Raw genomic sequence first — 26,557 nt, 5'->3', positions numbered from 1 at the left:
TCAGGTGTGCATGTCAGACGGCTCGAACGAAGGTGATTTGTTTAAGAGCGAGGACTTTAATCTCCCATTTCCCCTTATCTCGGGAAAGAGGCAAGGCCACTGCGCCGACTTTAAATGCTGAATAATCGGAATGTAGCGCGTACACGCGCTCCCAGGGGGCGTGGCCGGGGGGACGACATTGGAAATAGTTTTCAGCCGATTCACAGCCACGCGTATTGGTAAGTAATACACCATTCCTATGCGGGTCGTGTAGCTGGTGTCAAGCCTGTGAAAAATGTCAGTGTTGTGAATGCCGTCTTATTTCGGTGTCAAGCGTGAATGCTGTGTCACTAAGTGGCTCAGACAGGTGTTCGCTACTGATAGCCGCTCTCATAACTGTCACCTAAACCTAAGTGGGCGGAGGTGGGGATGAGGATGACTGGGGGGGTAGTGATAGCGAACAGCAGCGGGATGACATCATACCTTCACAGACAGGGCAGCACTCTCCCTCGGGCACGTAGTAGTGCTCGCAGTTCAGCATGCCGCACTGCGCAGAGAAACAGACGGACACGCCCCCCTGGCACCGGCAGAAGCGGCAGGTGTCCATCCGGAACATGTCCCCCTCGCGGTACTCCGCGCCGTTAAAGGTGCAGGCGGGCTTGCTCTCTGACGTGGAGACCAGAGGACCCATTAGTGTCAGTTCAGCGATTCGGTTCGAGAGGGGAAGATAAGCGCGGCCCGTCGGCGAAAAGGACGACCCGGGCCTCCCATCTATCGTCTTTATCGCCTTTTTATTCGCTGAAAAAGTGCTCACGGGCCGATTGCCTTTTAGATTCCTATCTGTTTACCTTGAGCTCCACAGTCATCGATTTCATTGATCTGTCAATGACAAAACACTTTTGTGTTTATTCTAATAATAGAAAACTGTGACATTGTGCATATGTGTGCGTGAGTGTGTGTGTGTATGTGTTTATCTGAGAAAGACTGTGTATGTGAGGTGAGAGTGTGTGTAAATTAGAGGGCGTATAAGAGAGTGTGCATGTGTACGTGCGTGTTCTGTGTATATGCGTGTTTTTCGTGTGTACATGCATTTGTGTGTGTGCACATGAGTGTGCGTGTGTGAGAGTGAGAGATGTTTGCGAGTGAGCGTAAGTGCGTGTATGTGTGTGTGTGTGTGTGTGAGGCTGTGTATGTGAGTGCGTGTGAGTGGGTGTGTGTATCTTTGCGGCAGGAGATCTAAAGGGCACAGGGGGAAAAAAATGGAGCATCATGATGTCTCGATTTTGGCAAGATGTTGTGACTTGTGGTTTCTCAGATCGTAGGCTGTCGTTGATGGACTGCGCCTGCACGTAACGTCGTGCCAGATGAGAAACCTGCTGGCTGTGGCCAGCCCAGATGGCGAGTGACAGTGTCTTGTCTCCAAACATTAAAAGAACAAAGGCACTGCTTTCTTGATAAGTGGGGAACTTCAGTGTAGAATAAACAGCGTACTGGAAGTGTTTGTTCTAAACTAATGCACAGAGGGCTATAAGGTAAATAACTGCGGCTAACATACCCTGCCATTCAACCAATGAAAGAATAACCGTGGAAAACCAAAACATTAATCAACATTCACAATCTGTATACCTTATTTTCCAAAAACTACCCAAACATAGTGATTATTTTTTCCCTTTTTTTCCTCCCACTTTTGGGATAGTCAACAGCACTATGCTCTCATCTCATTGCCACGCAGTGTCCCCATGCCTGATGCGTATTGCCACACTGCAATCGAGGGCTCTAGCAGGGTACACAAATTGAGAGCCCCCAAAAATGTTTTTTGGCAGTGATCATGAACTATGTATGAGCGACTGTGCGCCACTCAAGTGTTGTAGATAGAATCATAAAACAGCATAATTCATAATCCTCTCAGACTAAGGCAGGCCAAAGAGCATTGATTTAAATTCATCATGAGCTTTCTCTGTGTACAGAATGTTCGGGTGTGTTCTAGTTAACACCAGCAGGTGCAGGGATTTGAGAATAACCTTTACCGGTTGCGGTGCAAGTGGACTCACCCAACCTTTTAGATCTAACAAAGTTGGTCACTTCAAAAACTGCAGCAGTTGTACCAAGGAACCTCAATTACTAGCGTAATAACTGTACAAAATTCTGATAGAGAGCACAATATGTATTTTTATTTTTACAGGGCCAAGCAGCGAAGCTTCTGGAATCCTATTGTATTTGTAAGAGTTATATAATTATATATTCCGATTATTTCTGCCAAGTGCGTCTGATAACTTCTTACAAAACAAAGTCATTGAAGGTTGTGTGCATTACAGAAGGAGTGACTTCTTTACTTTAGTACTTTAGTAAAGTGAAACTTTACTATTTTGACCGAAAATGTGCACCTGGGTAGATTCCCTCTATTTTGAATAAATTAAAAACACTTAGAAGACTGCACCTCATAGAAAGTTTGACCAATTTGTGAGAACTATGGCATGTAGCATCTACTCCCAAATATCAAAGCGGCTACATCCATATATCTTCATGAATAATAAAAGAAATATTTTTTAAATTATCAAACGATTCAAAAGACAGAACCTCTTGGAGCCATATTTTTTATGACTAACATGAAAACACATCCATAAAGATACTGTTTACCAAATTTCAAGCCAGAGGTTCATGAAAACTTATAAATGTTGCAAATGGCATTGATAACGGTTTCATTTTTTGAACAGTTAAAAAAATTCACTAGCTTGTTCGGATTTGCCCATGACGTAAGATCCTTTGTCCTGGCAGACTGTCACTGGCAGGAGATGGAAAAGAACAGTTTTTGCCTCAACACATAACCGTGTCCTCTGGCCAAGCAGCAACACACTGGACTTCCGGATTCCGGACCTCTGAACTAAAATGAATGATAATGTGTGTCCCCTACATTACAGTTGATTGACCATGACAAGACTGTGATAATCTATTCAGACAGTGACGGACCGGCCACAGCTGGTTTAATAGGGTTTTCCAGCACATTATCACAGTTCACTCACTGACCTCCACATGAAGCCTATGGTTTGAGTCTGGCAGACACTGAGTTCAAAGAATCTGTTAATCTCACAAAGGAAAAAGTGAGTGCAGAGGCAGCACTGAGAGGTTGCTGAATCAAATGCAATAACAAAACTGTCAAACTACCAAAGATATACTCCACCATTAAGTAATGGTTGGCATTGACCTTGCCTTCTATACAAGTGAGCTTAACCATGTCAGGAAAATGTGTCCCATGCCATTTCGAAATCACCAGACCCTGTCACTTTTGAAGCACACAAGTTCAAATTTTTATTCATTCACTACCTGTATTTAGTAAATTTTTTAAAGCAAAACAGATCACAGAATATCCCTGGTGACAATTCCATATTCCTGCTCTCAACTACTGCCATATAGAATGATGCTCCATATTGAAGACATTGTCCTTTACCTGACCTCCTTTACTGTTTGTAATTAACCTACATTTCATAACAGGTGTGCGTCCATCATCCGCACCACTGAGGCACCACAATGAACCACATAATTGGGTTTGTGAGGATTACATTGGGGATCATGACTACAGACCCATCTCTGCATCCACCATGTCCCCTGCCACTGCTTAACTCCATTTACATTTCACGTTTCAGGCATATAGCAGACACTCTTCACCAGTGAGAATTACACAGATTAATTTTTTTTGCATATAAACCGTTAATACAGCTGGATATCTGCTGAAGCAATTCAGATTAAGTACCTTGCTCGTGGGTACAATGGCCGTGCTCCATGCAGAAATCAGACCAACAACCTTGAGAGTTGCAAGACCAGTCCACCAATCATTATGTCACTCATCGCGCTACACAGCCACCCTGACCGCTTCGCATTGGGTCAGGTGGTTCGTCTTTTTTTTTTCTATCTTTCTTTCATTTTCTAAGGAACACAGAAATATTATTTATATACACGCCGTACAAGAGAACGTCAATCAGGAGGAGAGTCCTTGGTCGCCATAGTGATTGTAATAAAAAATAAAAAAAAGCTCCGGCTTTTCATTCCATGCCTTGCGGCTACTGCTCAGAGAGGCTGTTCACAGGAGGGCCTTGAGGGAGAAACCCTTAAACTGTGCAGCCTGAAACACCCCGCTATATTACCGATTTGCCTGCTCCCACTCACTGCAAACTTTACGCAGAAAAAATGCAAGAAAGCGTCAAATCAAAGTGTTTTCTGCGTATTACAGACGACCGTTTTTATTTTTAAAAATAATAATAATAAAAAAATAATAATAATCCACCAGAATGCTATGGCTCATATATTTTACTCACGAGGATGTGCTCTGAATCTATAAAGGCATGCGAAACGTGAACAGACTGGATTGACGCACTCCAAAGCCTTGCTGAGTACAGACAAGATCATGTGCACGCTTAATATATTTAGGGCACACTGTTTTTCTGCTTCCATGAAAATGACAACACAGATTTCACAGAAAATAGGGGTCACCAATGGAGAACGAAATGCATAGGAGATGGAGGAAGGCAGTGACAACTGACCATGTCACAGCATCTGTAACCTGCTACATAGGAAGTCTGCCTGGACAGAAACAGCTGGCTCATAGCTGCAAGTAAAAGTCTATTTGTATAGCCAATGCATATCATTGAGCTATACAGTATTTTACAACAGAACCAAATGGTAAGCATTCCAGGTGCTATCTGCTGGTTCAAGAGTGACATTCTGATTTTTGAAATCTCAGCTACATATTCAGAAGTGTGTGGCTGAACAGGTAGACCACAAGCACCTAAAGGACCAGTAGGGGTCGCTGGTGTGCGACGAGACACTAATCAAGGCCAACTAAAACCCTCCCTTCCCTGGGCAACACTAGTGCCAATTCTGCATCACCCCATGGGAAGCACTGTCAGCACCGTCATGGTCCAGATTCAAAACCATACTATTCCTCCATCCCCACACTGCTTTAACAGGGCGATCCACCCAGCAGCCCCATAGGGATCGATACTAATTACAGATCCCTCTGGTTGCGAAATATTATATACAAACCAGAACTTCTTCTAGCCTTCCTCTCCAAAGCAGGATGCCCACATACTTTCTTTCTCACCTGCTGGTTCGTCACTACGGAAGACATGTTTGGTTCTGCAACAGTGCACCACGGTGAGGCCACCATGTACACAAGTTGCTTTTATTTAACGGCGTACACGCTTTTAAGAGCTACAGCACTGGGTTGCCATTAGCACCCAGGTTCTGAGACTCAGAGCGTCACAGTCATGCATCGACTTCCTTTTTATGTTCCGGGCGCACCTCCGAACATGTTGCTGCTCTGTCGTCACACACTTCCAACATAATGGTCGGGGCAGCTCTTAGGCTAAGCCTCTGTTCCGCGCTGTTCCATTTCTCTTAGCTGGTGATATGATCTTTATTTTCGGCAGGAACGAAATGTGAAACAGCCCATCCCCTGCTCTCTCATCCTCAGCACCTTCTCTGTTTTGACTTTTAACGAAGGAGATTAAATATTGTGATATCACGCAATAAGCCAGGTGTTCTCCTTCAAACATGCCCTGACTCTACTTGAAGCCATTGGCACCAAATACTTTTTTTTTTTTTTTTTTGGCTGCAACAGAAGGCTTTCATGATGACTTGTAAACACATGTAGACAGATGTGCAGTTGGTAGATGAATGAACAAGGGCCCTAAAGTAAAGTGAGAAAACATTTGAAAACACTACCAGCTCATTGCTGTGTGTTTGGATAAAATCAAACATGGTTGCCTCTGTTTGTGCTATGAGAATCATCAACTGGAAAGGGGTGGAAGAAGGACTATATGAAACATACCAACCTGTAGTCTTTACCTTCAGAGCAGAACACTGAAATTTAGAGAATCTATTTTCTTATGTAGCAAACATTCTATACCAAGCAATTTCATTTCTTTAAGTAAACGGCCATCAAGCGCAAGTGAACCCAGCACACATTATGGTTGGACAATTAAATAAGTAAGTTCAAAAGCATGAGTGAGCTTGTGAACGTCCATTACAGAAAGTGACGTCAACCCGTGGAGCCAGGATAAGAATGTGATCAGTTCCCTAGAATGAGGACCTTTGGTCTTTAACTCAGTGAGATAATCCTATCTCTAGCGCCATGTAGGTGCTGTGTTCAAAACCACAAAACACCTACCCCCCGTAAAGTGGCGCCATGCTTCAAATAAAGACATGCACGCCAAACAGGATTGCTCTGTGGGTTTCAGGCATCATTAAACACATGCACATTTCTTACAGAAGGTGAAACACCTTGCTAGAGTGTTAATTAGTTTGTTAATTAATCAAAGTTGTGAAAATGTGTTCTTGTGATTTTGTTTTTTTGTCGCAAATACGTCTTTAAAAAGATTTTCTTTTGTTAAAAAGGTGTAAAGCCATGACTTACAATGTCGGGGTAGATTAAAAAAAAAAACACTGTGAGAAAACCTCTGCATTGATATTCACCACAACATGACATAACTTTACTGTAATGTTTTAAAAGTTCTAATAACATTTTGAACTAGCTGGGAGATTAGTTCCCCTGGCTGGAGTTCTTTGTCGTTGGCTTGTTATGCTAATAGTATCCCTGGTGTCAGTCAGTGGATGTCGAAGGAGGAGGAATACATTTCACATTTGCTGTTTGATCTTTTGCAATGTATCCTTCCTATTCACAAGACTCTTATGGTTTAATTTACTATGGTTCCACCCAAAACACAGCTATAAAACAGTTGTATATTTTCAAACAGATATTTTCCACTGGCTGCTGACAAATCCTTCCCTACTTCTGAAACCCAATGCTGACCAAGAATCAGTTAACATTTCTACAACACGTTTGATATCCATTCCAAGCTTTACAGAGCTCACAGGAGCAATTATCGTTTGTCATGGAGCCTGACGTGGTACATCATCAAACGAGCCACTAAAAGAGCTGAATCACTGCTGAATCACTGCTGCGCTAAACTTCAAAAATTCTAAACTGTTGATTATGAGCAACTTATCATTTCAAACTGCAAAAGAAATAAACAAAACTAAGAAAAACAACAGAGTCAACCTCCAAAAAACCCTGTATAGTCCCATGGATGTAACAGATCAGATCCCTATTTCCACTAATGGCAGGCAGATATACTGTAGAATTGGTTCCAATACAAAGTAAACACCACCTAAACAGCTGCACTGCAACCACACCCATCCACTGGCATCCCTCTTGTGGGAGTGGCCCAAGGTTTATACCAAACATTTAGGACATGTTATGAGGCGACATGTGTGTCCTGGAAAACAACACTGTCTTTCAATGGGTTGAAACTTGAAACGCATTAGGGCAGAGGCGGGCAAGCAGGGCCTTATCTGTTTCTAGTTTTCATGTAAACATCACGCCTTAGTTATGTAATTAGCCCTAAAATGTACACCATTTGACATTTCAGCTAGATTTCTTCATCAGTGCGTGAATGACACCCAAAGACTATTCTTGTGAAACATTTTACTGTGATCTAAACTACGACTGAGCCAGTGTTGGTGTATATAGCCAGTTAGCTCAGTTAGCCAGGATAAATGGTGCAAACAAAAACCTGCATATACACTGGCCCTCCAGGACAGTCTCTCATTTAATCTTATTTTAACACGTGTCTGTCTTTGAAATATTCATGCTCTTCAAATGATTTAACGTCCGTGACCAGGTGCCCTCATTTTCAGAAATTAGGGTCTCACTGGTTTAACCCGTTATCTGTTTTGTATATCATTTAATCCATTAGAATGGTGCCTCTTCCTTGAGGAATCTTTTGCCATTCAGGACATTAATATGTGGATCCCAGTGTTACTGCAATCAATTTAGCCGGTTAGCAAGAATCAGTCAAACTTTCTAACTGCAATTTTTTGACAGTCCCTGGACATTGACATTCATGACCTCAGCTTCTCAATGGCCATTTTAAATCTACCTCAAGGCAATCACTCCTTTTTATTTCTGCCATAATCACTGCATACTATCCCTGGTGATGGGTATCCACTGTCAGGAGAGGGACACGTACAAGAAATGTGTGTTGTGTGTATCATACATGGTGCGCTATACATAATGCGTTGATTTGACATGTTGAGTCATGCATATTTATAAAGACTGAAAATGAATTCAATTTCCATATACTTCATGAATACTTGGAAAAAAAACAGGAACCAAATAAATTTGATGCATAATTAATGCATCTATGCATAGCTATAAATATAAACACACATAACATATTTTTAGACAGAGCAGAGTTTCTTTCACTTTAATTTCATGGCAATCCTCTATTCTCGAAGAAATCTCAAGTCCCCTTCATCTGTCATGCTCTCTCCTAGCTCCCCTTGTCAGCTCAGAATCACTATCTTTCTTCCTCTCCTCCTCCTCACTTCCCTCTGTTCTTCTGAGTCACACCATTCTTCTCTTGTCCCCCAGAGTTATGTTCTCTTTCCCTTACAAAAGCTCTCTCCCCGTCAGAAATATCTGACACACGGGCTGACAGACTGTTCATTACATGGCCTGTAACTTACCGGTAGCATTGCACAGTGGCATTTTTGGTGTCCTCATTTTCTGTAATCAAATTATTCACATAGTAATTATGACTACTATACTGTGCATACACAAAACAAATGCATAAAATAAAAATAATAATTGCGAATAATATAAAAACACAGAGGTTGGCAAAATATCAAAAATAATATGAAAAAGGACTTTAATTGCTAAATAACTGCACAAAGAAAGAAAAAATTACAATGACTAAGTAATTAGACAGGTGTGTCATTTTATGCTGAATGCCAATTAGCAGAATGTGTCAGCAATAAAGACTTTGATAATTGAGTTGCCAAAGCAATGAAGCAACTAAAAGAGACGAAGAGACCAAATACTCATTCCCCAAATTGCAGGTGCATTGGTCACATAAACTGCAAAATTATTTAATTTGGCCAGACAAACAGTGGCTGCAAGCCGAAGCTCACCGACGCAGACAAACGGCCCCCAAAAATGATCACAGAATTGAATCAGCACCTTTGTGACCCAATCTCGACAAAAACCTTACGTTCTCAGCTTCACAAAGCCGGTATTTATGGCAGGACCGGCATTCAGAAACCGCTTGTATCCAAGGCTAATGCACAAAGACACATAACTCGGTGCAAGGAGCATAAAACCCAAGCTCCTGAGTAATGGAAAAAAAAAAGTAATATGGTCTGTTGAGTCATCTTTTATTCTTTTTCTTACATCTGGACAGGTTTACGTTTGCAGAGAGCCAAAGGAAGCCTAAAAACCCACAATGTCTGCTGGCAACGGTTATATGCGGTGGCAGACCTATAATGGTATGGGCAGCCATCTCACGGGAGTCATTGGGTCTGGTGATTGCTCTGGATGGTCATATAATGGCCAAGTAATATGAAGCCATTTTACAAGGCCAGGTGCACGCTACGGTTCAAACACTGTTAGACACATACAATCACTGCTAACAAAAAATTCAAGAGGGGTTTCATGTACATAAGGATGAAGTCAAATGCCTTCCATGGCCCCCACAATCGCCAGATGCAAACACCATTGCACATTTATGGGAAGATTTGTAGTGCAAGGTTTGAAGCAGATTTCCACTTTATTTACCCCTCAAAGGACTAGAGGCTGACCTTCTTGGAGGATGGTACAATGTCCCACTACACACGGTTCAGAGCTTGTATAACAGAATTCTAAGAAGGACTGAAGCTATTTTGAAGGGTGAAGGGTGGGTCTACTACTTACAAGTAATTTCATATTAAAATAGTGTTAGGTGTTATTAATTATTTTGCCCAACCCCCGTATATAACTTTGTGCAGCCTATATATAGATATGTAATCACACTAATTATAAGAGCCTGTGCTGTTGCAAGTGCATTTTGACCCTGTCAGAGGTGTAAATCGAGTTCCTTGCTGATGGTATGCATCTCTCGCCCTCATTTCTGTAACGGGGCCACTCTCCCAACTAACACTCATGTTAAATTAATTTTTAACCTGATTTTAAAGTTCAGTCATATTGAACTCTCTCTCTCATCTCTGTAATTTGAGAGAGTGTAAACAAGTACACACTCCTATGAAGCACATCCTCTCAAACAGCTTATTTTCACTCAACTATCCACCAGCTGAGCTGTAGAGGTAGACTGCTGGCACTCGTTCGACCAGAGGACAACAAAACTACTCTACAACTGTGATGAAGAGCTACAAAACTTAGGAGAAAAATTGGTAGATGAAGGTTTCCAGCACATTGTACAAGAACCCAGACAGGTAAAAAAAAAAAAAAAGAAATAATCACAGTTAGATACACAGTATTAAACTGAAAAGAACATACACTGCAACTTTTTTTTCTTGCCAGAGATCAATGCTTTCAATTTTTCAAGGTTAGCATGCAATACATCTTCGAACACAAGTAGCCATGAATTATAGTGCCTATTTTATGAAACCTCTAAGTGTCTCTCTTTCTCTCTGATCATCTCCCACCCCACCAAAAATAGCCTCCATCTCCCTCTTCATCCTCTGATTGCATTTCCTATTTCTCCTACACTCTTCATCGGAAAATGTCGCAGAATTCTTGCTCAACAAGCAGATTCTCATTCAGGGTATGATATTTTCATTTATTCTCTATACTTCTCCTTCCTCCTCCTCTGACCATAATTACATATTAATCAAAAACACTTTCATTAGTAACATATGTGACACTTTTTACTTTATCCCTACTCAACTGGATTGCTGAGTTTGTGGCTGATATTCTCATCCCTGTCCTCTTAAATGTGATGTTAAGCCTCCGCATCTTTTGATTCTGGTTCACCATATTAAATTTGCAAACACACTGAATCAGAGGAGGGCATTTCACACATACACTCTATGACCAAAAGTATCTGGACACTCCTTGGTCTGGGGCTGTTTTTCATGGTTTTGGTTAGGCCTCTTAGTTTCAGTGAAGGCAAATCTTAATGCTCCAGTATACAATCACATTTTAGACGATTCTGTACTTCCCAACATTGTGGAGAAGGCCCTTTCCTGCTTCAGCATGGCAATGCCCCCGTGCACACAGCGAGGTCCATATAGAAATGGTTTTGTGAAGAACAGTGTGGAAGAACTTGACTGGCCTGCAGAGAGCCCTGACCTCAACCCCAACCAACACTTTTGGGATCAACTGGAAAGCCAACTGCAAGCCAGGCCTAATCGCCAAATCAGTGCCCGACCTCACTAATGCTTTTCTGGCTGAATGAAGGCAAATCCCTGCAGCAATGCTCCCCACATTTAGTATAAAGCCTTCCCAGAAGATAACAGGTTGTTATAGCAGCAAAGGGATGGACCAACTCTATATTAATGCCCATAATTTTTGATGAGATGTCAGGTGTCAGGTGGCCAGTAGTGTAGCTTGTCCAGGCAGACTTTAGGCCACCAACTGACCAGAGGCAGGTGCTGTTGTGTAATGACACATGAATGCCTGGCCAACCGAGATCAATGCCCCAGCCAATGATACATCTAACTGTGCCGTCCTGCAGGGATGCTGGTCACAGTACGATAGTGGTGCGCTCCACAACAGTGCTTTAACAGATTGAGCTACAAAGTAACTCTGCAACACATTTTTTTTAAGGCAGAAAGAATCCAAGTTAACTTGATGTTTAATCTCTCAACTTTGCCACAAAATAATGGAGAGAAAATACTGACAGAAAGCTTTTGAAACTGAAACTTACCATTGAAGCATTCAAACATATCACAGCATCTTCCAGGGGAACCATCACCATGGAAGATAATGCGGGGTACACTTCCTGCAGAGCACTGAGGGAGGCCGCACAGGCCAGGTAAACACTCACACCTGGAGAAGGCAAGGGAGGAGAGAAGAGCACAAGTTCAGCCAATCGCCATGTCCGGAAGAGCACCATTTTAGCATATCGCCACCTTTGAAAGCGTGAAAGTGCGCAGACTCAGCCAACTGACTTCAGAAGTGCACGATACAAACAAATGAGCACCTTTGGAAATGCACCTTTTTCAGTCAATCACCACCTGCATTCCTTGATTGAATCTGAATCATAAAAGGACATTCTGGCAACCCAAGCTTATTTAGGGCTGCAGCATGGTGAAGTGGTTGAAGGAGCTGTGCTTCTCGATCAAAAATGGCTGAAGTGCTTTTTACATTAATTGAGTGTACAGGTGACTCGGAGGTGTGTTCGACCACGTTTGTTGTTCTTAAATGTACTTGTTACAACAACGTGTCTCTTCTGACTCCCTATCATTACAGAAAATGAGCATGGAGCAATGGGCCTGCCTCTTTTCAGTGGATATGTATTGCAAACAAGCTCATGTCCAATCAGACTTCTCCAGAATCCTGAGCTGGTCTCACCTGGTCGGTAAGGTGCAACAGCCGTCTGCCGTGAGACGAACCTGGGTCTCATAGCTATCAGGGGGACACTGCACCTGTTGGACCGACGGACACTCCACTGTACTACAGTCCACGCTGAAGACTGAAGGGGAGAGAGGGAGGGGAAAACAGAAAAAGAGAAAGAGAGAAAGAGGGAGGGAGAGTGAGAAGCATTTGTATCAACTCGCATCAGTATATTTTAAACCTGCTTTAAATTACCCAGCTTGCACGTGCAAAGATGCCCCAGTCTCGCAATATTTTCTATTTTAGACGAACGCAGCTCATATAACAGAGCCACAGTGAGCCAAAGACTGCTTCATGAGATCTTAAAAAGCAAAAAAAAAAAAAAAAAAGAGAAAAAAAAGCAGCCAACTTCTATCCTATCCTACAGATAGCTATGTCTCAGGGAGGGAGCTCACTCGCAGAACACATCTGAAAGCGTAGCACGGTGCGCTAGGGCTTGCTTGCTTGCTTGCTTATCTTGTTTGTGCCAGCAGGGACATGATTCTGCCGTAATATCAGTATTCGTTGCTCCAGGTTCTGGAACAAATTTGTTTTCACAACCTCCTACCTGGTATCTATCTAGCTTCTGACTTCTGACCTCTCTTTTATAGAGAGACCCGAGAAGGCCCACCGTCCCTGCACAGCTTTCAGGTTCACTGGAGCGTGCAAACTTTATAGTGCAAAAAAGAGTTTAGTGCGAGAGAAAGCTCGGTGCGCAAAGGTGCATACCCCAATACAAAGCGACTGTGACTTCACAGATTATTTTCATGTCAATATATTCACAGATCATTTTCATATCCATATATTCATGCGTTATATAACACTACAACTTTTCCCTCTGGTTTTCCTTTGCACTAGTTTCGCGTCTGATATCGTATTTCCAATCTCCCGTTGCGTTCGCGGGTGGGTCTCGCCACTGCAGCATCCTTCAATTTGGGAAAGCGCTGCAAAGATCAAACTCTCCCTCTCCGGCGCACTGGCTGTCGGTTGGAGTTTCTCTCACTTTTCTTACAAACTCAATAAGTCAGTCCATCATTAGAGTACACCTCATGGGCAGGTGGTGCAGCTGGAATGTGGGTACTCCATAAATTAGAGGAGCCATTGCGGCACGATGAGTCAGGGACCATCCAGTCAAATCCAACGCTCCCTCCCTTCCATGGCGACTCTGCAACCAATCACGCGCAGACCGTGGAGCTGCTGGCCACACCACCAGGGGGTTGATACCAGCAGTATTACCAGGCCAAGCCACCCAGCAGCACCTTAATGTTTGTCATTTTTTAAACTGCCCTCTCTGATGATATATACTGTACAGAAGTGCCCGGACTGTGAGATCAATAATTTTTTAACAACTGAATAGGGTGAATGCAATTACTGTTGTTGTCCTAAAGGCAGTAAATGTCTCGTCTTCACAAAATATTGAGCACAATATGACAGAACTCTAACGTCGCTCTAATGATTAACAATATGCAGTACAATAAAGGCTACACAACATTAATCAAGATTTAATGGCGTAGAGCAATTGTAAAGCAGATCAGGCTGGTTATTTAAACACCTGGTTATAAAGTCCAGGATATAGTGGCACTGACACAGGTCGAAAGCTCACATTACTCTCAACCCTTTACTTCTACGGCAACAAAATAAGCAAAACCAGTTCATCCAAACGATCAATGGCCATTCCACACACTCATTCCTCATCTCTCTCTCAATCTTTCTCTCCTTCCTTCCCTCCCTCTCCCTCTCTCTCTCTCCTTCCTTCCCTCCCTCCCCCTCTCCCTCTCTCTCCCCCTCTCCCTCTCTCTCTCTCGCTCTCTCTCCCCCTCCCTCCACTGGCCACATCAGATTTAAAGTCCTGCCGGTGGCCTATGCGGTAGCCAAAGGACCGTCACGCTTCACCCTCTCCCGGACCCCGCGCTCCAAGAAGACGGATGCGTGTGCCAGACGAGCGGACGGACGCGGAGCCTCCTACCCGGCTTGCACTCGTAGAGGTCGCAGCATTCGCCAGGCTTCCCCGAGCCCTTGGAGACCAGGATGTTGAGGTAGCCGGGCTGGCACACTTTGCGCAGGCAGCCGGCGGGGCTGCAGACGCAGCGGCTGGGCAGCGGGCAGCACTCCCCCGGCGGTGCGTAGCCCTCGATCAGCACCGAGTCCTCGGGGCAGCGGGGCGAGAACTGCACCTCGCAGCGCGCCTTCGAGCAGTCCGGCCTCTCCTCTGCCGCGGGAAAGCAACACGGGGGAAAAAAAGAGAAGGTTTTAGTTCCGGAAAGGCAGCGTAAACCTCGGCTTTGGGCGCGGCATGTTCTAGAACAGGGCCACTCTGAATGACGTGTTCTGAAGACAACCAGTCCATCAAATAGAACCAGCATTTCGACAGACCTTTAGATCTTCCCCCCATCAAAGTGTGTACTACTAAATTCCACACAGTACAAAAAGGAACTGCTGTTTTGATAACCACACAGGAGACAAAAAGGGAGGAGGGGAGGAGGGGAGAAAGAGAGAGAAAGAGAGAGATGATCCTAGTATTCCTTGACTACAAACTAAAGGAAGCAACTGACAGAGAGGATCCTTGGACATGCCTGAAATCAGTGTTGGTTAACAGAAAACAACAGTGAGATCTTCAGAGCTCAGGAAACCCCAAGCTATATCAGAGCAGATATTGGAAGGCCAAGCTGGAGAGCGCAGTTTGGACTGGAGCAACTGCTCTTACTGGATGTCCCAGGAGAGACAACCTTCCAAAGCTCTACAACTGCACAGCTTCTGGAAATGTTTCAAGATTCAAAAACATCTCAAACATCTGGGCCAAGCCAAATTTTCATTTCATAAAGATGCAAAATCATATATAACCAATACAATACTTTTGTTAAGAACAAATATATTTTGCCAACACCTTAGGAAGGTATTTATATTACGTGCAATTCCCTTTAAGTAGAAATAGAAGATAAAATATGTAGATAAAACATGCCAAACATATTCTATGGTTTATTCAAGTAAGCACCCATTTCCCCACCTCCAAAGAATAATTGCTGCATTGGGGGATACAGAGACATTTGCAGAACAGTAGACTACTTTACACCAAGAATACATCTTAATTAATTTGGTTTGACTAAGCAGTCAAATGAATGTAATATATCTCTTGACACTAACTAAGATTAATTTAGGTTAGTGCTATTAATTACAATGGGCCCAATAACAATTAACTGAACAACTAATTAAGTTTTCATTTAATATTAATCAGTATCACTGATTTGTTTAAGGGGCAAAAATAAGTGAAAATAAATCCAAAGCTTAATATGCATCTTTTTATTGGCACAAACATCAATTCCAGGAAAATGCATTTAAATCACATGCAAAGGTTTCACAGCAGATGAAAGATAAAATAAAATGGCAGGTTTGTACCTACAGTGGTCTGTGGTTACAAACCTGCCATTTTATAGAAGTTTTTTTGTGGCGTGTTCTTGCTTACAGACACCAGTGCTTTTAATCGCTGGTCTCATGTTTGTATATCAAACAGATGAACAATACAAGATGTACACTTTGTACAAAGATGTACAAGTACAGGCAGAATTGCCACATTCCATATGTTTTAACTATTTTCTGCATTATGACTGGTAGTGGACTGGTATTCAAATAAAAGTTTCCTGGGAATCGCCTTTGCTAAAACTGGTTATAGTCACAATGACCTCTAGTGAAAAGATATGCAACCAAAATAAAAATAGCTAAATTCATAATCCCCCCAACACTACACAGTAGAGACTTCTCAATGTCAATTCAAAACACTGAGTAGACTGAAGGCTCTGTTTAATATCATCAGCATAATAAAATGCGTATTTTTATTCAAGCTCCAATTTAGGAAGCTCTGTATGTTCCCAAATGTTTCAGCTGGGAAAAGAGCTGCTGATCTTTCATGGCCAGAATTCAGATACGACGTGTGTGTCAGCACAAATGGGGTGGAATCCAATAAGCAAAGAGTGCTCGCTGAGAGTCTTATCAAGCTTTAACTGCTGCTGAATTATATCTACCGTTTAATGGCGAATGTCTTGTTCAGCCCCCGTCATTTTTCCGTGTTGCCAGAAGCTTCTCGAAGCTGGTGGCCAAGAAAAACCGCAGGGGGTTTCTGATTAAAAGAAATGCTTTTTCAGAACACCTGGCCATTTCTATAAAACATTTACATCCTCACTTCTGCTGTCATTGTTCAATTACAGATAAGTCACATCAAATCAATTTTTAAAATTGCAATCCAATTAGGTGCATAAGAATAGTGCAAACGTAGCCTTTGATCCCACTGGATTTAGAGGATTCTGCTTTCCCTACATCTGGTTTAAAAAAATAAACATTGGTTTTCCACCAGTTCATTACATTCTATGGATCTATACTTGAGCTCAGCGTATCGACAGCTTCCCCTTTGGAACCAAATGAAATTTTTTCAGTTGATTAGGAGTGCTTTTTATTTTTTAATGATATAAGTGTGTTTCTTTCACTTACACTACAAACCCGCAGGCTCAAAGATTAAATTCTGAATTTTACGTCAACAATTTCTATGCTTAATTTCCCCACCGTAATCATATTAATGGGTTAGAATTTTGGACCCAAAAGTTTAATTTAGAGGTGGCTACGGTCATGTAGACAAAGCTGTTAAAGCAAAATATATATATATTTTGTTACATAAAACAACAACATAAATGAAGTGGCAATGTAAGAAGTCAGGTTCAGTGTTCAAGGGGAATACAAAAACGAATCATATAAAATATACAAAGTGTGTAAAAAATACATCTTGATCTCCTCACAAAAATGAACATTACCTGCTCAAAAGAGACGCAAATGTTTAACTACATGTCAGATGACAATATTTTGTTGGGTAATTTCAAAGTTCACGGTTGTTCTGAGAAAAAAAAGGCTATACTGTTATTATTAGACAAATAAATGTAAATATTACAGCCAAACAATTCCATTGAACTAACACATAATGATCATATAAATCAGCTCGCTAAACAAATAAAAATAAAAAGTACATCAGCACTTTTATAGTACACACAGAAAGAAAGATAGATGGATAAATACATATTTTGTTGCACTCCTATGAGGATACACTAATTACTGGTCAGTAAGGTGCAAGGCCAAGAAGACAAAATATTTTGCAGAATTAATAGCTAGCATTCATTTATATTCCCCTCCTGACAGTTCAGTAACTGAAACATGATAACACCGCACAGACTTGTGGGTAATTACCTTTGGCTGACTCTAGAGAAATGCAGTCTTACAGAAAAGGAAACATTAAGAGGCGCAAATTAACAGCTAACTGTGCATTTATAAACGTGGAATGTGCACACGCTTGCCACCAAACTTCCGGTCACAGAAACATTAAATAACAATTGGATGACAAATGCATGGCTGGCCCACCTGGGACATGGTCAAACTGCTTTTCTCGACACATTGCCACCATAATGAGCAGTAAAGTACATCCTCCGAGGTAATATTAGCCCCCCTGCCGATGCGGATTCGTTCTGACCTCATCACGAAGGCAAACATTTCCACCAGTTTCTCTGGCAACCATTTTTACCTGCATGCTGTCCCGCTTTCGTGTGGGGGGAAGAGGGAAAAAAACGGAGTAACAGCAGAATTGTTGCTCCAGAACAGCCAACCATGAAGGCCAGATTGTTGAATGCCACTTGGTATTTAAGTGCATGGAAATGCTTTGAATTCATTTTCAAGAAAACAGGACCTGCTATTGATTGCACACATGTTCTGTCCATTTCATGTTAATATTCCTCTATGCAGCCGCTATACAGAGGTCTTATAAAGGGAGCTCTTTCAGCCAAACACCTGAACCCACTTAGCAAAAAAAAAAAAAAAAAAAAACATGAAATAAGCAGCCAGTTCATCGTTTTACAATCATATCCGTTGTAACAAGAAATTTGAGGCTATACAATGGAATACAATGTTTATGTTTTTAAAAAAACTGTGCCCAGGGACTCAATAACAAAAACAGTGAGTGTGACAAAATACGCAATACAGGTAAATTAAAACAAGAAACATCTCCACTGAACTTAAAGTCTGAAAGTACTGTCCCTCAATACTGCCAATGACCATCAAATCCATCTCATATGACAAGTGAATGCCTGGCACTTCCGGACACAAGGTCTTGAAGGTCGTGAAGTTCTTCATAAAATGTAGCCCCGTTCATTTTTGAGAATTTCAAGTTCAAGTGTGTTTTCTGAATTGTCAGTGCGCTGGGATGTACTATTTTGCAGACTGCATTGTGTTCACTATAAAAAATAAATAAAATTAAAAAAACATTTTTTCAACAGACAAAGAAAATCTTCAAGTATGGTAAGATAAAAAAGTTTAAAATGTAACGCAGTACAACAACTGAGTCACTTGATGATGAGCAGAATGGACACAGAATGTACCACATGACCACATTCAACATTACAGTATATATTTTTTCCTCATAAAAATTGAATGCGCTTGCTTTATAACACATATGCAGAGATTGCAGTGATAACATCAGACAGTCTTTGAAGCTGAATCAGAAAATTGAAAGCTGTAGACTACTTCACTCTTAAGCAATGTGTTTACTGAATTGCACTGTTTATCTCATGAACATCAAAGGCATAGCAGTGTGATTTAACAAAGGCTATATTACAGTAAATGGTTGCTATGCGACAGACAGAGACCTTCTAGCCCCGTCATAACATAACTGTGTTGTTTTAAAATCATATATTGATTTCAGATGTTAACCAAAAAAACAAATTGCAAACTTTATGAATCACTCTTTGAAGTTCAGTATTTGAACAGATTACATGCAGTTGCTTAACTGGTAGCTGGCTATTCTAAGATAAACGACTTCTGATGTGGAAGAAGAGAGGCTGAACACCTTTAATTTCACAGTGAAAAACAGGACCAGCTGGTAATGCTATGCCTTTGCTTGGCTACTGTTCAATCACTGTTTGACGGGCCACAGACGTAACCAATGCCGAACAAGAATCAGGCAGAGTTAAGAAATGCCACTTTGAAGGGGCCGCCGAGAAAAAGGTACCTCTAAAGTGCTATTAAAGATAAAATTCCGGGGCCCTTGTGGGGACTAGGCCCTAGACAAATTCACGTTCTTCTTCTGCATTATTCATGGCTTTAGCCAATAAAATCAGAGTAGCGCACTTTGTTCTCACGTAATATCACTCCCTGTTTGCCAACACGTGAGGTTCTATAGTACAGACTCGCCATCTAATCTTACTAACTTGAACTTGTTTAAGATGCCAGAAGTAGGAGGGTGAAGGACCTCCTGAAAAAGTCACATGGGTGTAATTACATGCACTAATTTTATACCGTTCTGCTATAAGCCTATAATCTGACTACGACAATGTCGAACTACCCTTCTCAGGTGTGTCTGATCCCAGGCAGTCACCAAAACTGTTTTCTTCAGATCAGTGGCACCATTTTCCTAAAAACCCCAACGAATGGCAAAGGTAACACATAAATATCAAGCAGTTGAATGACGTGAAGATATATTGGTGGACCATGCTATTGATATAAAGCACGTTAATTCAACACCAGTGAAGTTTTAAAAGTCATTGTGTTTCAAAGGAATCTGCATTTTTCAGGCAGAAAACAAAAAATGTAGAAATAAATGTGTGCTGTGCCCTGACAATTCAGGTGTATCTAGCATGACATTACATTCGTTTTTTTCAGTTGAGAGGTGTCTACACATAATAGCAGGGTTTTTCCTGGCTCAAAATAGAGCTTAGATGGTGAAATTAGCGTGACAGCCACTACGGTCGGTCCGGCTTTACTGCTACTGTCAACTCGATGTATTCTCTCCCTATATTTAGCTACAATTAGAATGTAAATTTCTGTAAATTCTTCCACCACAATGCATTAAAAAAAGAAAAGGCAAAAAGTAACATTTTTTATACTTATTGAAGGTTTGCACATTGTATGTGCTGAAATTGGGGGGGGGGGCAGAAATACAGTATAGGCTATACTAGAATTAACATATTGTAAGGGGTCATTCTAAAGGAATACTGGTATTTGGAATTGCAATGTCTTGAAAGGCATTTGATTTCTCTCACTCAAAATTTAGGATACAAAATATTAACCTTTTAACATAATGAATACACGCAAATGTCACCTTGATGTGTTTAAATTGGTTTTATACATTCAGTCAAAGGATGCTTGCACCATACTTTTTATCACTGGTGTAACGTGTGCCTTTTGAGGAATTTTATTTCTCAGTTCAATCTGCAAAAACAGTGAAAGTTAATGATAATACAGTAGAATCCATAGAATTGCCAAATCTGGAACCATTTCCCATTCACTTCATTGAAGTGAGATGGCATATTTGCATAAACCATTATCCCAGATTTAGGATATTTTCATAAAATTATGTCCAATTACATCACATAACAATCTATAAAGACATTAAAAGTCAGCAGATGCCTCATAACTTAATCGGCAATTGCCCTATAAAAACCCCCCAAAATTTACGAAGGTAGGTGGTTTCTGTTGAAAATCTATAGCGGACACCCACATGGTACGCGCACTTGCCTCGGTCTACTGTTCTCATTCTTTTATGGGGATTCTACTGAAGTCAATTTAGCATGTCTAAGGTTGCATGTAATCTTAAAAGATGTCAAAACATATAAAAACCTGAAATGCAGTATCATTCAGGACCAATTGTACCAATAGGTACACAGACCATTTGTAATTGTTTTACGGATGTTTTTTTTTATTATTATTTATTTTTGTGCGATTTCTCCTAGAGGCAGCTTAAGGCGGTTGAAAGAACACTCAGGTGGCCCACCAAGACATTTCAATGCAGGAAAAACCCTGCAATAGTAATGTGTATTATTAAAGGCATACTATGCATGATTTTGACCTTGAAAATATAATAAAATAACCATGCGAAGACATATATATGGTGCATTGGAAATCTCTGCCTTTACACACTGACATGAAGAAATGCATAGCAACTAAATATGAACTTAGATCTGCTACAAGAGAGGCAAAATAACCTATGCCAAAAAACCTGAGGAAACAAGTGCCATAAACAACTACAATACAATATGGAAGGGCCTCCAAGAGTCCACCAATTATTTAAAAAAATGCCGAGCCACCCCCCAAAAGCAGACCCAGAGCTCACAAACAAACTGAATACTTTCTACGCTCAGTTCAAAAGGGCCAATGCAGCCTTGCCCTCATCCCAGCCCTCTTCTTATTTACCCCTACCATTCATAGTTGAGCTCAACGAGGTTAGAAGGGTGTTCTGCAAACTGAATAAACAGAAAACAGCAGGCTCCGACCACGTGATCCCAGCTTTGCTTAGTCACTGTTCAGGACAGCTGGCCCCAGTATTCACTGACATTTTTAACACCTCACTCTGTCTGCAAAAAAGGTCGCAGGTCATTTTAAAAAGTCCATGACTATCCCCATTCCCATCAAGTCCCATCAAGGCCTCAATGACTACAGGGCTGTGGCCTTGACATCAGTGCATGAAAGCATCACCTAGTCCTGGCATAGCTACATTAAACAGGGGCATCACCTCTGATGGACCCACAAGAAATTACGTATCATCCTAACAACATGATTAAATTACATTTTATTTGATGCAGTCAACCTGGCACTTCACCGCACCAGGAGTCCAACCACACTTATGTACGGATTCTGTTTATTAATTTAAGCTTTTCAGCTTTCGACACCATCAACTCTCTCAAGTTAAATGAAGATAAGTCAAGACATGGACATCAACCCTTACTGTATATGTGCCTTTGGATAGTCTGATTTTCTGAGGAATAGGAGTCAGCATGTCAAAATCAACAATTTAACATCCCTCCCTCTCACCCTCAACCCAAGAAATGATTGTTGACTACATACAAAATATAACCATTAAGACACCCATCCTCAGTGGCAGCCAAGCAATCACCATAACTAACTCCTTCAAATTCCTCGACACTTATATACACGGTAACATGAAATGGGACATCAAGTCCAATTACCTACTCAAGAAAACTCTACAGATACTATTCTTTCTCAGACAACTTAAGAAATACAGGGCCAAGCAGTGTTTACTGGTTCCATTGTACACAATCATCATCCAAAGCATCTTAACAGTGTCAATCACTTTTTGGTATGGAAGCCCATCCAAACACACAATACAGAAAACGGAAAGGGTCATCACAAAACCATCAAAAATCACAGGCTGTAACCTCCCCTCACTGGACTCCATATACACTCAACATATCATCAAGCGCACAAGCCAAGATTATTAAGGACCCCTTCCACCCAGCTCACCATCTTATGCAACTCCTGCCTTCGGGCAGGCAGAATAGGTCATTAGGCAAAAGAACAAAATGCCTGAACTGGAGTTTCCTCCACCAAGGAATAAAAATACTGAACTCAACTCCTTCAATCCCATAGACATGCCATCAAGCACTTTTTGTGTGACTAGAACTACATTTATGAGGAGATGCTCTTGTATTGTTATGTTTTGTCTGATTAAGTTTTTGCAATTAATTTTGTTTGTTTACAGAAAATTGCATTGAGCTCTTTAACAACTGTACTGGAAATCAATTCCCCCAGCCTAGCTCTGTAGCAATAAAAAAAAGCTTGAAACTTGAATACGCAGAAATCTAACCAACTTAATTTACTATCCAACATAACTTACAATACTACTCAAATTGTCCCAGATTGCTGCCATCATGCCATAGTCTTATACCATTACCTCACATTACTAGTGCAAGAACAAGAAGATGCTTCCCTGACCCATTCCCTCAATTGTCTAGATAATATTAGCAAAGTATGACAGCCAACACAAGCTTAGTGTACTGACATTAAAATTTTGGCAGTTTTGCCATTGTTCGTGTAGTATTACGTATTATGAATAGTATATTTCATCCCCTTCATTAGCTGGCTAGCAATAATGCAGGCTTATATTTATCAGGTATCTCTTGTTATAGCAATACGGTACTGCATAATAGAACTGTGGCCTGTAGGAAGAAAGCCACTTAGCTAATGCTATTTATCAATGGATTCTACAGTGAGGACGTGTAGACACTTATTGACACTTAAAAAAAATGATATGATTGGAAGACCATAAATTCTGGAGGGCACACACAGGTGCAGGCATGTTCAAAAACAAGTGGTCCCCACCAATTGTTTCTTTTCACGCTGTAGTCTGTCATCTGAGCTGTGGAACAGAGGGCTGTGCTCCTAGTGCAGCCAGATCACAAGCACTGCATTGACAACATTACATTACATTACATTTATTTGGCAGACGCTTTTATCCAAAGCGACGAACAATGAGTGCAGACTAGAGGAGCATCATCATTGAGCAATGAAGTGGCAAACAGCTTCCCGACTGAAACTCTCCCTCCTTTCATGGGTGAACTGTACCCAATTAGTTTTGCTGGCCAAAGCTGTCAGTCTGAACCTGCTTCGTTGCACTATGAGAAAGTTAAACCACCCAGAAGTATTGTTGCCATTTCAATTGATAGGGCAGAACACAAGCCTTTGACATACAGTAACTGTCGAGACATCTCACCTTACCATAGTCATATCTGGTTGTCTTATGACACTGGGAAGACAAAATAAAAAACTGCAAAAAAACCTTGAACCTATATCACACAAGTACAGCAACTGTAAATATACCTTCCACAACTTCTATAGTTAATTTGAACAGAAACCTGAATGAGGAAAAAATACTTTTATGTGGCTGAAATATCAACAAAAGATCAAAACAAAAAAACAAATAATCAGACTGAACCCAGACCAAGCACTAAGACAAAATCCACCTTTAATACACTGAATCAACACATCACAGAATCAACACTTCAATATGCATTCCATGTTCAATGTGTCAACAATCTGGGCTGCTAAGAGAGCAAACAATGTCCAGAAATGCACGGAATGTACTTAATTTAATCCCCGGTGTGGACATTGTGCGACTCTAGAGCCCTTGCTTCACCCCACACCAACCAAATCCTCCCCAGCCCAAACCGCTCACCCCACCTGCTCAAACACCACTATTTTTTTAATAAAACGGACCTACTGCTGGATTGGTCTGTCACTGTTTGCCGTCTCTCTTCAAAATGACTGCCACGGCTCTCCGCTGTGACTGCGGAACCCCACCACGCCATTATCGCGAAAATTGCATTTTTGCCCTATCCCCTACCGCGCGTGCCTGCCAAACAACCGTACGCCTTGCCCACTGTGCTGAAAAGCTCACTAGCGCCCGCCCCCCCCCCTCCCTCCCATCTGATGGCTTCTGTTCCGAATGAAATATCAATTACTCCATCAAACCTTTGCCTGAGCCAACTTCAGCTGGTTTCCAACTCACAATGTCACTGAAAGGTATGGGGGGGGGGGAAAGGAAGGTAACAGCTTCTGCGCAGGCCATTCAGAGCTCAACTGTAATAAAAGCTCCGAAGTGGCACTGTGTAATTCAGTACAGGTGGCATTTACAAATCATGAATCAAAAAACTGGGTTAACAGGCAGTTCTCCTTCATGGAAATAATGGCCCCCTGTAGGGCTGTGTGATAGACCGCGACGATAATTATTGAATGCAATCATTGTCACGGCGCCATGTGGAGGATACTTTCTTTTTAATTATACCTGACGCGACAGTAAACATCTACGTAAACTTCAGAGTCCGCGTCAAATGCTTCTGAGGAAAAAAACGGCATCACTGTTATCAAGACCAACATGGTCATACATCACTGAAGACTTGTTGTGAATGACATGCCCCGTTTTGGAGGAATGGCAAAACGGGACATGGCAGCTCCTCTTCTACAAATAGAAGAAAAGGCCAGGGTGGAATTTCCCCTTAAAATGTTTTCCGTTAAAGTTTATCTGTTGTTAATCAACCCTTGTGCTGTTCATTTAAAAAATTGGTTTGCTAAAGTCTTGTTCATTTGGGCTACCAAGAACTGATTAGTAGCAGCCTAATTGGCAACCAATGTTCAAAATGAGCTTTGAGACCTGCTCGGGACCAGATACTTTGGAACGCGAGGGTACACTCACTCACCTACAGTATTCACACACTCTTTCATTCACACTGGCCAGAAGTCACTTTGCCTTCATGTTTGTCTCCCAAGGTGAAAGCAACAGCGCCCTGCAGCACATTATCCCAGCAACAGCTGGACTCCCTTTTTTTGTGTGACACGGCAGAGAAAAGAACAAGGAATTCACTCGTCTGGCACTCAGCCAGTCATCGAGACGAGGATCAATCTGTCGCTGGCCCGGCACCACGACTTGCGCAAATCCCATGAATAATGCAGTTTGATCCCTGGCGAGTTTCCGCTTTCATTTGCATGTACACACAATCACCGCGGGCCGGGCCCTGCATGCAAATATCACGCCGCCGAAGAAGCGCTACCTGAGCGAATAAGGCCGTCGAGCGTTTTTTCTTTTTGTTGATTTCAAATTACAAGAGCGCAAATTTGAAAGCTTTTTTTTTTTTTTCCTTCTCCGTCCATTTGCGAAACTGTCCTCGGTTGATGCAGGATAACGGAAAAACCCGCCGAGAAAAAGCTAGCGCAGAAAATAATAAAATAAATAAACAAATAACGAAATAAATAAATAAACGCGCAATGTTGAGTGCCGTGCTCCAGGAGAGAAATGCTCCAGATGGTCTTACGCCAGAGCACCTGTAATTACTCAGATGCTGTCAGAAACATTTAAGAGACATTATGAAAGGGCAGAAATATTCAGTCATCGCATAATTCAATTAAGCGTCCCCTCAGCACCGCGCAGCTTCCGCACATGACGCAACAAAAGGCGCCGCAATTAATTATCCCTTTTTTATTTGCACGGGGCAGACTTAGAGACGAGGATTCCAGGAATTAATTTCTCGCGCACGTGCGCACGCACACGCGCGTGTGAGTGTGCACACTTTGCGAGAACCTCTTCATGTAAAAATAGGAGGAGGCCCACGCTCTTACATGTGGATTTTAAAAAATAAAAATGAAAAAAACGTTGATATTTTTTGAACAGACGTTCCGCGCATCAATGCTTCATCAGTGCCAGTCACCGCCACTGATGAAGCCCTGATGGGCGAAGCGTCTGTTCAGGAAATCTGCATATAAGAGCGCGGGCCTCTTTTATTTGCATGCGGCTAGATTAGCTCTACGCACCATGAGCTACTCAGAGGAAAAGTTCGCGCGCTGAGTTTCGTTCCCATTTTCTAGACTCTTTTGACGTACCGTAACAATGCTCGGCAGACA

At 41.7% G+C, this 26,557-nt stretch overlaps 1 protein-coding gene across 2 annotated transcripts in view; it reads right to left on the bottom strand.

Annotated features, from left to right (window-relative positions):
- The window catches only part of crim1 (cysteine rich transmembrane BMP regulator 1 (chordin-like)), a 124,165-nt gene that overhangs the window by 39,186 nt on the left and 58,422 nt on the right, over positions 1 to 26,557 (bottom strand). The window contains exons 3-6 of one of the 2 annotated variants that reach the window (XM_064332978.1): positions 14,313 to 14,555; positions 12,326 to 12,446; positions 11,679 to 11,800; positions 463 to 645 (exon numbers count right to left, since the gene is read on the bottom strand). In XM_064332978.1, coding sequence (XP_064189048.1) covers positions 463 to 645; positions 11,679 to 11,800; positions 12,326 to 12,446; positions 14,313 to 14,555 — 669 coding nt within the window. The remainder of the gene's footprint in view (positions 1 to 462; positions 646 to 11,678; positions 11,801 to 12,325; positions 12,447 to 14,312; positions 14,556 to 26,557) is intronic. The other variant, XM_064332988.1, reaches the window with a different exon arrangement.

This window comes from Anguilla rostrata, chromosome 1 (genome assembly GCF_018555375.3).
Source record: "Anguilla rostrata isolate EN2019 chromosome 1, ASM1855537v3, whole genome shotgun sequence".
Lineage (NCBI taxonomy): Eukaryota > Metazoa > Chordata > Actinopteri > Anguilliformes > Anguillidae > Anguilla > Anguilla rostrata.
This window is presented reverse-complemented; position numbering and strand designations above follow the sequence as displayed.